At 46.8% G+C, this 16,650-nt stretch overlaps 1 protein-coding gene across 2 annotated transcripts in view; it reads right to left on the reverse strand.

Annotated features, from left to right (window-relative positions):
* DAAM2 (dishevelled associated activator of morphogenesis 2) overlaps positions 1-16,650 on the reverse strand; it is a 648,121-nt gene that overhangs the window by 203,811 nt on the left and 427,660 nt on the right. For both annotated transcript variants that reach the window (XM_078647328.1, XM_078647329.1), the window contains exons 11-13: positions 12,741-12,879; positions 8,734-8,792; positions 7,171-7,355 (exon numbers count right to left, since the gene is read on the reverse strand). In XM_078647328.1, the coding sequence (XP_078503454.1) occupies positions 7,171-7,355; positions 8,734-8,792; positions 12,741-12,879 (383 nt within the window). The remainder of the gene's footprint in view (positions 1-7,170; positions 7,356-8,733; positions 8,793-12,740; positions 12,880-16,650) is intronic.

The following is a 16,650-nucleotide window of genomic DNA, read 5'->3' on the forward strand; positions in this document are numbered from 1 at the left end:
TCAGGGACATGCAATGGCCAACTACTTGAAGGGTTGACACTCCCTAGTGCATAACTTGCTTTACTGTGCAGATGTGCTTCTCATAATGGACAGTCAGTGGTCACTGGCAGCAATAAGCATTGGTAATAACATTTGCAACTGAGGTCCCTGGGCCACCAGTAGTGTGGCACTGCAATAGGATCACCAACTTACTTTTTCAAGCCCTTGACTCTACAAGGGGAGTGGAGTTGAGCAGTCAGATCTCACCCAGATAAAGAATGACAGTAATTAACAAGCACAACACTCAGGGCCATATGTATCAAGCAAATTCCCATCGCAATGGCCGAAATTCGCAGAATTTCGGCCTTTGCGAATGCGAATTTGCTAAATGGAATGTATTAAAAAACAATTTGGTGCAAAATAAGTAATCGAAAAATTTGCGATTCCTATTTTTGCAATTGCATTTAAGGAATCGCAAATTTTGCGATTCCTTAAATGCAATGTATGTAGCAAAAAAAATTATCAAAATGCCCTTAAGGAATCGCAAATTACCACCAACTTCTAGTTGGTGGTAAGTTGCGAATTCCTTCAAAAATGCACATTTTTGCATTTTTCAAAGAGCCCCCTTAGGGCATGTATGTGCGCCACGTGTACCCATGCATATTTCAGGGGTGCAACAGGGTGTCCTTTGGACACCCCTGCACCCTTGAAATTATTCTCAATTTGCGATTAGCAAATTGCGAATATCAAATTGAGAATAACTTCCCATTCCTTCCCATGGGCCTCCTGGCCCACAGAAATGAATGGGAAAGTATTCCTTAATTGTGATTCGCAATTTGCTAATCGCAATTAAGGAATTTTAAGGAATCGCAAAAGAAATGCGATTTTGTACATACATACCCATTTGCGATTCTCAAATAGCGATTTCTTAAAAATCGCTATTTGAGAATTGCAAATGGGTACCTTGATACATATGGCCCTTAGTTTACAGTCAGTGCTATAATATCAAAGAAAAATAGGACTTTTATTTACATATAAGCAAAAAGGGTATAGAAATAAATGGCCTATCATCTGACAAAAATATTAGCTCACTGACGTCAATGATATAAAATCTACCCCCCAAGGAGCGACATTTTTGTATATAGTATTTGGCCCACAATATGCGTGTCAGATGATATGTTTGTTTTATATATATTGTGCAATATGGCCACAAAATGACCACAAATATCTATAATACACAGGGAAAACCTTCCACGGACAAGATATGACCATAAACATTGCTACTGCTTTTCAGTGCTAGGCACTGTAATTTCTGATTTCAGCTGGCTCTGCCATCGGAAACCTTTGACCCAACGGTTGATCAACCTTAGGACCCAATGGCGGCTGAACCCTATTTACGGCAGGCTGCAATCAATCGCTGATTGGCCCTGCCTGGGTCTGTCCACCATGCCGGGAACGGGGGAAACATCTATTACAACACAGTGATTACAACGAACTACCTTTACAACGCAATTGTTACAACGCAACTGCCTTTACATTGCAAGCCATTACAATGCATGTCACTACAACGCATGTCACTACAACGCATGCCATTACAGCGCATACCATAAAACCGCATGCCATTACAACGCATTATAAGATGAGTAATGGAGATTTTTTTGTATTAGGGTGGGTATGGGTTTTAGGGTACATGGGCATAGTATTCTTTACCCCTACGCTATCCAACACTTACCCTACTGTTGCACTCCCTGGAGTGGGAATAGTAATTTTTACCCCTACACTATCCAACACTTAGCCTACTGTTGCACCGCCTGGAGTTAGAATAGTAATTTTTACCCCTACGCTATCCCACACTTACCCTACTGTTGCCCTGAAAGCATTTAGCATTGTAATGGTATGTGTTGTAATGGTATGCGTTGTAATGGTATGCGTTGTAATGGAATACATTGTAATGGGGTAATGGTAGTTTTAAAAAATGCGTTGTAATGGCATGCTTCGTAAAATCATGGAATGTAATGGTAGATGCGATGTAAAGACTGCGTTGTAAAAGCATGCATTGTAATTGCATGCGTTGTAACAGCAAGTATTCCGGGAACGAAAAGGGAGGGAGGGAAAACAAACAATATTCAAGATGTGCAGGGAGAAACTCTCTAGAAATCAGGGTCCTTGTTATTATGCTTTCAGGAAATATCAGTTTATTTTTTTTATTTTTTTTGTAAAAAGCATAATAAAATGCCAGGTAGGCGGCCAAGAACCGTTGCCGTCCACTCGGCATTCACCTCTGATGAAAGTGCATCTGCAAATTTGGCACATCCATCTTTGTCATAGAAAAAGAAAGCTACCCCGACACACTCTGGCCAGATAATGCACCCGCCGGGCCAAATGATAACTAACCATGGCGTGGTTCCACAGGCCTTTGCGGAACACTAAAAGCAGGTATACGCTCGCGGGATAGGCCCACGCACAGCGGAATTAGAGAGGTTTCCGCAAGATCCCCCCAAAAACTATTTGCCAAAGTCAGAACGCATTTTATTGAAGGCAGAAATAGGACTGGGTGAGCTGACCATAGCACTAATGGAGCTACAGTCACGAAGGACAAAGGGACCCAAGAGATTCCCCGGAGAGCTTTTTAAAAAAATTGCATCCCTCTTGATACCGCCCATCGTGGAGATGTTGGTGGAGTTGTTGGAGACCGAAATGCTCCCCTCCGAACTGCAGACATAGGGCCCGATTCACAGAAGTAATCTGAGACAAAATCCTAAACGTACTACTTTTGGTATTCACAGAAGGCATTTAGTAGTAGTAAAGTTAGGATTTTGTCTTAAGTCGGTCTTAAGTCTGTCTCAAATCTTTCTTAAGTCTGTCTTAAGTCTGTCTTAAGTCAAACTTAAGTCTGTCTTGAAATGAAATGAAATGAAATCCGACTTGTATTGCGCTACTTAGCCCAAAGGGCATCAAGGCGCCTCAAGTCAAACTTAAGACAAAATCCTAACTTTACTACTATTAAATGCCCTTTGTGAATACCAAAAGTAGTAAGTGCATTCTGTGAATACCAAAAGTAGTAAGTTTAGGATTTTGTCTCAGATTAGTTCTGTGAATCGGCCCCTTCGTAGTTATATACAGACCCGGTTGATCACAGACATTGTTTTCTTCATACTGCCCACATTTTTCTCATCAATATTGAGGTTAAAGTTATTGCCAAGGTGATGGCTATTCATCTACATAAGGTCTGGTACATCCAGAGCCATGTGGCATTGTTCTGGGGAGATCTATGCAGCACAATATCCGTCACCTACAGAACGCTTCGGCTCAAACACGTTGTCTGTCGGGTCAGTTGGCACTTTTAGTGGTCGATTCTCGGGAAGGCATTTGACTCAGTGGACTGGGACTACGTGTTTAAGCTTCTTAAACAGCTCAACTTTGGACCAAAGTTGCTGGGCTACGTTTGCTTTGTCTACACTGACCTGTGGGCGTGACTCATCATGGGTAGGTGCTATCTGAGACATCCTCAGTGGGCAGTGGAATGAGGTAGGGATGCCCGCTCTAACCTTTGCTCTTCACCACTGCGATAGAGCCCCTTGCAGAGTGGATCAGAGTGGACGTCCCCTGTAGGGGTTTGAGTGGGCTTCTGGGGGTGCGGACAGGGAGTCACTATATGCAGATAATCTATTACCCTTCCTCAGACAGCCGGGGGAGTCTGACCTCCATGCCTTACAAATACTTCAGACTTTTGGGAAATGTACAGGCTTGTGGCCAAACGTAGCCAAATCTGTAGTACTTCCAGTGAACCCAAAGGGATGATTTTAAAATAGGGCCGTCCGATCTGACAGTAGCTGTAGATGGGTTCTGATATCTTGGGATATATGTTGCTAGCCACCAATCGCATGCTTGCGAGGGCAATATTGCCCCAAAAGCGACAAGCCTGCAGAGCGACCTTGCCTTCTGACCCCCTCTTTTATTATCTCTGGTGGGGCAGGCAGCTGTCTTCAAGATGGTCTCACCACCACGGTTGCTGTATCAGTTACAAAACTATCCATACTTTGGCCCCCTTGCCTTTTTTCCATTTTGTTTGGCAGGATTGGCTCCATTTATGGCTCGGCCAAAGTGATGTACATCTACTTATGATGGTGAAAGAGGCGCTGTGGATAAGGGGGGTATACTACTGCGTGGTGGTGGAACATCTGATCATTGTGAGTCATTGGCTATGCAACTTCCAGAATGATCCTGGTCTTGCCACAGAAAATGGGAGAAATAGACACCAGATCCATTTCCTTTAGCAAGCAGAGAATACGTCTCACTTGCCTCCGGCCACTGCTATTGGCACCCGACTGTGGAGCGAGAAATGAAGAAGTATACACTGGCAGAATCGACTAACTAGAGAAACACCGCTTTGGGAGGGGACAGAATTGGGTGATGTTAGACCCTCCAGGGCTTCCCAAAGGTGGGATATAATCGGTATCAGCCAGCTGGGACATGTCACATCTGGTAATACTATACGCTCCTTTGAACATCTTTAGAGTGCATATGATATGCGTGAGCAGCAATTCTATAACACTCGCACCTTACTTCATCCAAACAGGAGCTTTGTTGACCTTTCTGATTTCAACTTATTGGAGGCAAAACTCCTTCTGGAGATCATAAGATCTCTAAACTGTATCGCTCGTTGATCATTCACACTCTCGACACCGTTGATACTCTCAGAAGAGAGCGGGAACGAGACATTGGTGCCCTCTCTGACGATTAATGCAGACCACCGAGAGGGCACCACACTAGGTTGCAATCACCGCACAGTACCAGCTAATTTGGTTTAAAGTCCTACATTTATTACAAGCCACAAATTATGGAAATGCAGGCCAATTGACTCTCCAGAATGTGTAAGATATGGGAAGGGATACTTTTAGGGACCTCGGACACAGCTTCATGCGCTTTACCAACTGGCAGAGGAGGTCAGCTCGCAAATCGAGAAGGACTTTGGGAATGATGGGGCTCAGGGCAGCGGCATAACAAAAAAACCAAAAAAATGGTAAGTGTAGTCGCGTATGCTGATTTCACTACATTATGTGATGAATGCACTGGTATGCAATGGTTACCGTATTGTAAAATCTCAATAAAAGTGTTTTATATTAAGGAAAATCCCTGCGTATCAAAATTTAGGGGTTCTCCTCTATTGGGGGTGGTGGAGGATCCTGTCTCAGATATTTGACCTGTATTTATCCATAATACTTGCAACCAGGTGTATCCCTTGACGTGCAGGTGTATGCACCGTTGCAGGAGGAGGACGCCCATCATCCAAGATGGAGGCAGATTTACAGAGCCCGCGTCTGCTACCACTCGTTGATCGAGCAGCGTTCACCACAAGTGAGGTGGAGAAGGGAAACAATGTAAAGTGCAGCGCACCGCTGGCGCGTGGTGTAGATACGCATGGACTGTGCTTCTGTTGACGCGATACCTCAAAGCGTAGCAGGCCACTCTCTGCGGTGGCTGATACGCTGTCATCGAGTGGGAAAAACTGCACCACAAATGTAAAGTTTATTGAGCCCACCCAAACCTGCACATTCCTTCCAAATATATACCTTGGACCCAGAGCCGGCTCTGCCTCCTGCACCGCATTTTTATTATCTTTCCCTAAACTATAAAATCTCACCACACTGTTTTTCCTGCATGCCGCAGACTTTGCAGCAGCTCATTGTAAGAGTTCAGGGGTCACGGTGCAGGCATTTAGAACAATGAGACGTCTAGTCTCCGAGCTCAAACTGTAGCAGATGCTGTTAACAAGTGCAGGCACCAGCAGGAGGCTAATGCAAGTGGGTGTCAAATTTCCAAACTTTAAGTGCAATGTACACTCACGAAGGCAGCAAGAATTACATATGTTATCGTAAGGCGTACCAATTCCTAGAATTAATAAAGTGTGTAACCGTATACGTAAACGAGCAAACCATGTAGCCAGATCAGAAATAATGTGAAATACATGTTGGACAGAGAATAAGCAGAAAGAAACTAAAAATATACAGAATTGACCACACTGAGGATCCGTGAGCAGTTAGGCAAAAAGGAAAGTTTCAATATTGGATGGTAAGATACATGTGAATGGCCTTGTAGGCGCAAACAGTGCACTTAAAACATTTGGGTGTTGATGTTTCGGCTCTAAAATGATAAATGCTTGAGCAGAGCCTTCATCAGGACAAGGGACAAGTCTCTGTTTCATACAAGGACATTATCCTAACGAGGGTCATGGGTGTCTAGTTGGCGTTTCTACCTCCTAGCTGTACATTAACCACTTGTTCGTTTGAAGTCTGCAATAATGTAAAGATCTTCTTTCCATTTGCTTGTCCTCTTACAGTAGAAAAGCATGACCTTGATACATCAGGATATCCACAAATCATCATAAGAACTTAGGGGCATATTACCAAGGGTGGCGATAGGCAATTATTGCCGGTTTAGCAGCCGTTTTCATACACTAAGCGGCGATAATTCTATCGCTCTATTAGCAAGCTGTTGCTAACTGATGTTAGCGACAGCTTTTAGGCAATAGCGAGTGGTTTGGGGCCCGCTTTGCATGTCAGCGATATTTATCGCTAATGACATGCAAAGTGGGCGTACCCAACCTGTTAGCGACTGAAAGCAGTCGCTAACGTCGCTATCGCCTATTAGCAAGGCAGGCGTAGCGATGGAAATATTCCCGCTATCGCCAAAAACTAACGCCTGCTCAGACCTGTTGTTAGCCATGTTATCCAATGGGAGGTGGATAACTTGGCTAAGAGCATTTTGTCGCTAATGCGTGAATATCACTGTATTCTCAGCGATATTCACGCATTTTGCCGCTATCGCCGGATATTAATCGCTTTGGAGATAAACGTTGCTAATAGCAAGTTTTCTCAGCGATAAATTCCGGCGACGCTCAGCGATAAAAAAATCGTCGCTAAGCCTATTTAGTGATAAATATCGCTACTTGTTGGTAATATGCCCCTTAGTTTCATCTGATGCTACGTGTATGCTGCTTGTGAAATAGTGCAGATATGAAATGTGTGATCTGACTGGGATAGAGCGCCCCCTTTGGCGCTGACAATCAGCAGCCCCGGTCTGAAGCCTGATGTTGATTGTCTGGCAGATCACCCTTCCTCAGCACTCATGGAACCTCCTGGGTTCCCCTGGACCTGGAGAGAGAGTGGAGTGAAGCAGCTATCCTCCTACCGAGAGCTCGTTCAGCTGGGCCATCAGGTCGGCCATCTGGTCGCGTGCCTGGCGCAGCTCCAGGGCCTCCTTCTGCAGCTTGTCCTTCATTTTATTCAGTGTTTTCATCATGTCGTCTTTCTCCTGCGTCTTCGTCTCGCATTCCCTCTCCTTCTTTTCCAGTCGACACGTGAGCTCCATGTGTTCTGAGAGGGAAAAGCACACGACAGTTCTTACCCACAATGCATCATGTGTGAGCGTCTCCGACTTTATAACTTAAAGATTCCTAAATATAGCCAGGAAATGAGGAACAATTACAAATATGTATATCAATATATGGAGAATTGGTTTACACGTTGAAAAAAGCAATCAACACTTGACGCAAATTCAGCCTACGGTTTCCACATTTGTAGCAAATTAGACTGACAGCAACACCCTAGAAAATACATGTTATACATGTGTATATTGTACACTTCAGAGCGACATTTTAAGAAACAGCACTATCCACGGGCAACTACACAGTGTGTCAATCACTCCTCTATCACTTTTGGCAGAACAAATAAGTTATAACACAGACAGGTCACCTAAGGTCCAAACTCCATGATGCAAAAGTTATTTAGGACACAAAGGGGCATATTATCAAGGGATTTATCTCCGCTTTTTGGCTTTAAAAGCCAAGAAAGTGGAGATAAAATTATCTCCCTATCAGCAACAGGGTGCTAACACGCAAATTCGCATGTTAGCACCCTTTTTCTCTACGCTTCCCCTTGCATCTCTAATGAGATGCAAAGATGCAGAGAAAAATAATAGGAGAAATGTTGTTAAGCGACATTTCTCCTATTATCAAGGATTTCGCTAACCCTGTTAGTGATAAAAAAAAGCAGCGCTAACCGTGGTTAGCGCTGCTTTTTTTACACCTGTAATTTTCCTGACTTAGCCATGATATCTTATGGAAGGTGGATATCATGGCGAAGTTTGTGAGCCCCTATCATCAAGCTAACGCCAAACTTCGAGAGATTATGGTTGGTTTTCCAGCGATAATCTCTCATTTGGCAGTTAGCGGGAGGATTTTTATCACTTCTGAGATAAACCTTGCTAATAGCAAGTTATCTCTGCGATAATTTCCGGCGATGCTTAGCGTTAAAAAATTCGTTGCTAAGCCTCGTTAGCGATAAATTTCGCTAATCGTTGGTAATATGCCCCAATGTTTCAGCATAAAAAGCATGTAAGGAGGGCCCCTTACATGTCAGCCCTAATGACGTGCGCAGGGCCTCAGGTCTGAGTGCACGTGTGTAACATGTCAGGCACATGAGAGCTGCTGGGTCCTGCACACGCGTCTCCTGCATGTGAAGGTGCACACTCCCCAGCTGACATCTTTCTGAAACCGGAAGTGACAGCGGCCAGCTGGTGAATATACTCTGGGTATCTAAAGAGGTACCTCATAGCATGGCGGCACTTACATGTCTTTTGCAATAACACATACAAAAGTACATCTTTTTATGTTAAGCTCCCAAATAATAATTTCACAAATTTACTTCCATGTTTTTGGAGGCACGAGACAAGGACAGCAGGATTTACACATACCTTTTCTAAACTTCTCTGCTTGCTCCCGCCACTGTTTCACTTCGTTTTCATTCACCAACCTGAGAAGAGAAAATTAAACGTGTCAACCATTAGTCACAGCATCGAATAACCATAGGTGGGCGGGACGACGACTGGCCCCTTCCCCTCCAGCCTCACGCCAATCATCTCAGCATCACCCCCAATGCCACAATACCGCTGGACTGATGTTCACATGGGCAAGACTCTATCAGCCTGATTCATCATTCACCCGTTTTGCGAGCCCCTAATAGCGATTCATAGCGAATCGCTATTAAGGACTCGCAAAACGGTATTCATGTAGGAATTGCTAAATAAATAGCGATTCCTACACATTCCTTATTTGCGAGTAGCAAATTCCTATTCGCAAATAAGGAATAGCTCCCCATTCATTCCTATGGGCCAAAAGGCCCATAGGAATGAATGGGGAGTATTCCTTATTTGCGATTAGCAATTTGCTACTCGCAAATAAGATAGCGATTTAAAAGGTGCCAGGGGTGTCCAAAGGACACCCTTTAGCACCCCTTAAATGCACATTTGAACAGGTGTTGCGCACACACATGTCCAAAGGACATGTGTGTGTGTAACATGCAAAAGAAAAAAATGCACTAAAGTGCTTTTTACACTATTTTCGCAATTTACCACCAAGTCAGACTTGATGGTAAATTGCGACCAAATATTGCGATTTCGCAATTTCTAATTGGTTGATGAATTGCATTTAAGGAATCTCTATTAGAGATTCCTTAAATCCAATTCCTCGCAAATATGCGATTTCGGTAATAGAGATTTTTGCATTTGGGATGATGAATCCCAAATGCAAAAATCGCACTCGCAAAGGGCCAGATTCTCAGAATCTGGCCCTTTGCAAGCGCAAATCAGCTTGATGAATCAGGCTGATTGTCTATGCAAATCTACCCATCGACAACCATGGCTGCTGCGTAGCGCAGAGCCAAGAGGCGATGCCATGCGCACAGAGCCGCTATATATCTGAGCAAGCCGGTAGTAGTACTGCACAAGCACGAGACTTCCCAAGCAGCCTTCATTTACTGCAACACAACGTGTTCCGGAGTCAAATGATGACAGAATTTTGGAAAATATGTTTGGAATTTTAAAACAAGCACTTTTTACAATGAAACAGCTAGCATACATTTCTTCAAGTATTATGAAATGCCTGAACATTTATTTAAATGTTCAGATTACATTTTTGTTTATTTTATTCTAGGGGACATCTAATCTATCTAAAGTTTGTTTCTTACTTTTCTTCCCTTCTCTTTTATGCATAAAATATTTTATTGGTGTCACGTGTAGGCTCCAGTTATTCTGGACCTTAGAACTCTAAAACCCCAAACAAGGAACACATTGTGTCCCCAGATGCTGGCGGTGTCTTTGATGCTGTGACTTACTCTGTGCTTTTCGAGGGCCTGCAGCCCAGAGGTTTGTTTGAACAGTAACGCCACACCCTGTACCTTACAAACAAGCATGAGGAAATGATAAAAAAATATCCATTAAAGAACAAGACACACAGAAGACATGGGCACATTTACTGCCTTTACTGCCCTACCAAAGGGGATGATGGACGGAGCGTTTGAGCAAATCAAAAACTCACCCCCAGTCAACAGATCTGGGTTTAATCCATCACCGTTCTTTAGCCCACTCTGTCACCCCAGTTCAGACATGGCTATATGCAAATCAGTCTTGACCCTGTGCCTTATGGGAACAGTCCAGCCCGAACTGCCGAGCCATGTCTTCCCTGGACCGGAAACAAGCATCCTGGGACCGGTTTCTGGCATTCCAGCCGTATTCAGCCCGGCTTGCTTGAATCCAGTGGCAAAGTGAGCAAGGGACTCACGTCTGAGCATACCCTGCCACACCTATGGCGAACAAAGCGATACCAAAGGGGGTGGTAATGGACGGAGCGTTTGAGCAAATCAAAAACTCACCCCCAGTCAACAGATCTGGGTTTAACCCATCACCGTTCTTTAGCCCACTCTGCCACCCCAGTTCAGACATGGCCATATGCAAATCAGTCTGACCCTGTGCCTCATGGGAACAGTCCTTTATTGCCCTGTCCTCTTCCCCCCTGCCCCTCTCTGAAGCCCCTCCACCCGGGTGTGCTGGAGACAGGAGCGGCAGTGCTGGTGTCTCGGGGACTTAAGTGCATGGACAAGGCCCGGGTGGCCCTGCGTCCATGTGGTCGGGGACAGTGTGCCTGCCCTGCCTTCCTTTACTGCCCTGTCCTCTTCCCACCCTGCCCCTCTCTGCCTCCACCCAGGAGTGCTGGAGACAGGAGCGGCAGTGCTGGTTTCTCGGGGACTTAAGTGCATGGACAAGGCCGGGTGGCCCTGCGTCCATGTGGTCGGGGACAGTGTGCCTGCCCTGCCTTCCTTTACTGCCCTGTTCTCTTCCCACCCTGCCCCTCTCTGCCTCCACCCAGGAGTGCTGGAAACAGGAGCGGCAGTGCTGGTTTCTCGGGGACTTAAGTGCATGGACAAGGCCCGGGTGGCCCTGCGTCCATGTGGTCGGGGACAGTGTGCCTGCCCTGCCTTCCTTTACTGCCCTGTCCTCTTCCCACCCTGCCCCTCTCTGCCTCCACCCAGGAGTGCTGGAGACAGGAGCGGCAGTGCTGGTGTCTCGGGGACTTAAGTGCATGGACAAGGCCCGGGTGGCCCTGCGTCCATGTGGTCGGGGACAGTGTGCCTGCCCTGCCTTCCTTTACTGCCCTGTCCTCTTCCCACCCTGCCCCTCTCTGCCTCCACCCAGGAGTGCTGGAGACAGGAGCGGCAGTGCTGGTTTCTCGGGGACTTAAGTGCATGGACAAGGCCGGGTGGCCCTGCGTCCATGTGGTCGGGGACAGTGTGCCTGCCCTGCCTTCCTTTACTGCCCTGTTCTCTTCCCCCCTGCCCCTCTCTGAAGCCCCTCCACCCGGGTGTGCTGGAGACAGGAGCGGCAGTGCTGGTGTCTCGGGGACTTAAGTGCATGGACAAGGCCCGGTGGCCCTGCGTCCATGTGGTCGGGGACAGTGTGCCTGCCCTGCCTTCCTTTACTGCCCTGTCCTCTTCCCACCCTGCCCCTCTCTGCCTCCACCCAGGAGTGCTGGAGACAGGAGCGGCAGTGCTGGTTTCTCGGGGTCTTAAGTGCATGGACAAGGCCGGGTGGCCCTGCGTCCATGTGGTCGGGGGACAGTGTGCCTGCCCTGCCTTCCTTTACTGCCCTGTCCTCTTCCCACCCTGCCCCTCTCTGCCTCCACCCAGGAGTGCTGGAGACTGGAGCTGCAGTGCTGGTGTCTCGGGGTCTTAAGTGTCTGGCAGCAGCTTCGATGCGTGCCTCGCACTGGCCAACACGTGTGTGAATTGTTCCGCAGCATTGACTAAGACATCAGACCACAGCTACAATTCAAACGTGTCTGGTGCGTGTAGAGGTGTTTTGTGAACACATCTCCTAGGTAGAACGTGCAATGCCTTTTGGCGCTAGTAGTGCTTTGATAAGCCAGCAGAGCAGTAGAAACTTGTGTGTTTGTATTTGTGTGTGTGTTTGTATTTATATAGCACACTTCTTCCCAGAGGTCTCGTAGCGCTGTATTCATACCGCTGTGGAACCCTTCCCAGCCTTTCCCTGTGAAATGTCCACTCCTGGGCACCCCCAAGGTGAAGCCAGGCATCCCAGCGCTGCTGGGGCCGTTGTGGAGATTAAGCAAGCTATTGCCCAGAGTCACAGAGTGGGACTTATGATTAGAATAGGCAACGAGGCGAGAATGATCAGGTCCGAGGAAATTGAGCCCAAGACCCGCCGAGGCAGGAATTAAACCCTGGTCCCGAGGCCAGACCTCTGCATCAGGGTCTGCCGCTCTAACCATTGAGCCACGCTTCTCCACAATCAGCAATTGGCAAACGTGCAACACCTGTCTCTCTAGCACACCTCCTACATCCGTCAGGTAGCGCACGCCCATCACCACCACATACGTGACGAAATAGCCAAATAATTGCGTCACTTACATCTTGATGATGTTTCTGACGTTGAAGTTGTCCAGCGGCGCCACGTCGGGGTCGTCGCCCCGCTCGTCCTGGAGGACGATTTGCTGGAGTATCCGGTCGAAGAGCTGCCACTGTTGGAAGTTCCCCCCGTTGCGCTTATCTGCAAGAGATGCGAAAAGAAGACCCAGAATTAAGGGTGCTCAGAGATGAACGCTGCACATGTTACATGCCCACGCACTCCACACTGCAAATACCACATGCATGCAACCAACATGGTGGTAACATGTCGCATCACACCAGGGAAAGCCTCCAGCTCAACATGATGCAATAGAGTCATCGATTACAAATGTACCCCTTATAGTTCAATCTCATGGTCAGTTTCACCTCCCCTGGGTCATGGCAGGGTTATTTCACAGCGGTACAAAAGGGGGTGGTGATGGACGAAGCATCTGAACCAATCAAACACTCACACCCAGTCAACAGATCTGGGTTTAATCCATCACCGTTCTTTAGCCCACTCTGCCACCCCAGTTCAGACATGGCTATATGCAAATCAGTCTGACCCTGTGCCTCATGGGAACAGTCCAGCCCGAACAACCAAGCCATGCCTTCCCTGGACCGGAATCAAGCTTCCGAGGACCGGTTTTGGATTCATAATCCTCATCAGCCAGGCTATCTTGAATCTAGTGGCAAAGTGAGCAAGGGACTCACGTCTGAGCATACCCTGCCACACTTAGGGCGAACAAAGCGATACAAAAGGGGATGATGGACGGAGCGTTTGAACAAATCAAACACTCACCCCCAGTCAACTGATCTGGGTTTAATCCATCACCATTCTTTAGCTCGCTCCGCCACCCCACAAAGTGCCAAACCTCCAGACGTGATCTCTTGGGCCAGCGTCTCTGTGTTGGGCACAACATGAGGGCGGAGCCTCATTTCTGATCCGGCGGGTGCGATGTTCCATACCTGGCCTCACTGATCTGTAAAGACGCTCATCTTCCCATCTCTCTTCTACTACACACTGCCTATGTCTGTGGTGGGAAGAGCTCTCCCGTTGACCCCTGAAGACTTGAGGTGGACATCAGGAATAACTGAAGGGTGGCAGCGAGTCGAAGCCAGGTATGAAGATTCTAAATAACTCGATGGGTGTTTTGAGGGTGCTTTTGAGGCGTATGAGCTCTATTCACTCCATGCCAACAAAGCGTTTCCTGGTCTTCCAAAGACAACATGAAAGAGATGGCATGGTTCCTTCAGTTTGAGTGCCACTTGCATATGAAGAGTGCGATAAGACGCGAAGGTAACTACTGTCTGCAACCGAGTAGAGGCGAAGACCATGAGAGAATGAAAATTCAGAAGAAACCCTGAACATGTGAGCTCTGTGGATCGTCACGTCTGTAGAAGGCCACTGGCCACGAGTAAGGAGGACAATGTGGTCAGGTCTGGTCGCTAAGATCGTGATGTATTATTTTATTCCAATAAGAGCTTCTGGCTGCTGGACTTACAGCGGGAGAAGGGGCTCCAGGCGGGGATCAGAGATTTCTCCCTAAAGCTCATAAAGGTGGCAAAGAATTGAGATCTATCCGGAATCACCACTAGATGCAACGGACTCAGCAGAGTCGACCGCTCCTAAAGGCGGCTCAAGCGCTCACGGGTTGGTGTGAAGGAGTTTGAGCAGGTGGGATTGAAGAACAGGTGAGCAGCAAGTGCCCACTCAAGTCTGTTTCAGCGACTAAAGAACACGCCACGGACGTAACTAAGAGGAGCCATCACTACAGCATAAAGCAATGCGGTCCTCTGAGGCAGCAGGGGCGCTTTAGTTGACAGATAAACATTTTAGAAAGATTATCACTTGAGGACCATAAAGAAAGTCATAGTCTAAGGGCCATATGTATCAAGCAAACTCCCATTCGCAAAGGCCGAAATTCGCAGAATTTCGGCGTTTGCGAATGCGAATTTGTTAAATGGTATGTATAAAGCAAAATCTGGTGCAAAACAAGGAATCGCAAAATTTGCGATTCCTTATTTTGCAATTGCATTTAAGGAATCGCAAATTTTGCGATTCCTTAAATGCAATGTATGAAGCAAAAAAAATTTGCAAATTGACCCTAAGGAATCGCAAATTACCACCAACTTCAAGTTGGTGGTAATTTGCGAATTCCTTGAAAAATGCAAATTTTGCATTTTTCAAAGTGCCATGTGACGCACATACATGCCCTCAGGGCATGTATGTGCATCACATGTGCACCCATACTTATTTCAGGGGTAGAACAGGGTGTCCTTTGGACACCCCTGCACCCTTGAAATTATTCTCAATTTGCGATTAGCAAATTGCGAATCGCAAATTGAGAATAACTTCCCATTCATTCCTAACTTCCCATTCATTCCTATGGGCCTCCTAGCCCATAGAAATGAATGGAAAAGTATTCCTTAATTGCGATTCGCAATTTGCTAACCGCAATTAAGGCATACTTAGAATTCGCAACAAAATTGCGAATTTGTACATACATACCAATTTGCGATTCTCAAATAGCGATTTCTTAAAAATCGCTATTTCAGAATCGCAAATGAGTATCTTGATACATATGGCCCTAAATGTGGCCTCCATGTTTCATAACTCCAGGAAGGCTGGTGAGAGGCAGAAGGAATTTGGAAGCTCTGAAGGTGAGCGGAGTTGAGTAAAGTGGCCCAAGTGATAGATCATCCGTGGAGCACCACGACTCTCCTGAGCCAGCTCTAGAGGTCTATGCGTTGATTACCGTTTAGTTTTTAGTAGACAACAATCACCAACTGATGGTGAACCTCTTAGCACAAGAGCTCTTCTGTCACAACCTGCAGATAATCCTTAACTTGCATCCTATCTACCTCCAGCCCTGAACATAGATGAACCAACTGCAGGCCAGAAGAACATCTGGATGGTGGTCACAGCATGAGGTCAAACGAGGTAAAACGGCATCTTCTGCGGATCTGGAGCCCAGCAGCGTTTCCAAGAGCGTGGAGTCGGGTCACTGGCCCGCACAGCTTACAGACACTGAGGCCTGTGAGATGCCGCAGATGTTGCCTTACCTTCCACTGAGTAGGTCAAGGTGTCATCAGTCAACGTCTCTCTATATTTTAGCAGCTATGATTAATGCGTTAAATTATCCAGCGCTCACAATGGCGTAAGCGGCAGGATCAGAGCCAAGTTTGACGACTGGCGCATTCCTTGTCCTGCTAACATCAAGATGATGGAAGCTGATTCCAGCTGAGCCTCTCTGCTCCCTTGGAAGGAAAAGAGGAAGCAACAAGCCTTGATTCATGCAACTGTCAGGCACAATCTTTGAAGAAACGCGAGGTAAGCTTCGTATAACTGATGACTCCCAATGGAAGGTGATGCAAGGCCGAGCAGCAGAGAACACACAGAGAAATGACCCTGGTGGTGGAGGCAATGAGACATCCACCACCAGTGCGGTACAAAAGGGGGTAGTAATGGACGGAGCATCTGAACCAATCAAACACTCACACGCAGTCAAAAGATCTGGGTTTAATCCATCACCGTTCTTTAGCCCACTTTGCCACCCCAGTTTAGACACACTATATGCAAATCAGTCTGACCCTGTGCCTCATGGGAACAGTCCAGCCCGAACTGCCAAGCCATGCCTTCCCTGGACCGGAAACAAGCTTCCGAGGACCGGTTTCTGGCATTCCAGCCGTCTTCAGCCCGGCTTGCTTGAATCCAGTGGCAAAGTGAGCAAGGGACTCACGTCTGAGCATACCCTGCCACACCTATGGTGGCCAAAAGCGGAACAAAAGGGGGTGGTAATGGACGGAGCATCGGAACCAATGAAACACTCAAACCCAGTCAAAAGATCAGGGCAGCACTAAAGGTAAGCGCGGCCTGATCATAAGGTCAAACGAAAAGGAAGCACGACAAAAGACACCAAGTGGATTCAGA

Source organism: Lissotriton helveticus, chromosome 6 (genome assembly GCF_964261635.1).
Source record: "Lissotriton helveticus chromosome 6, aLisHel1.1, whole genome shotgun sequence".
NCBI classification, from domain to species: Eukaryota; Metazoa; Chordata; class Amphibia; order Caudata; family Salamandridae; genus Lissotriton; species Lissotriton helveticus.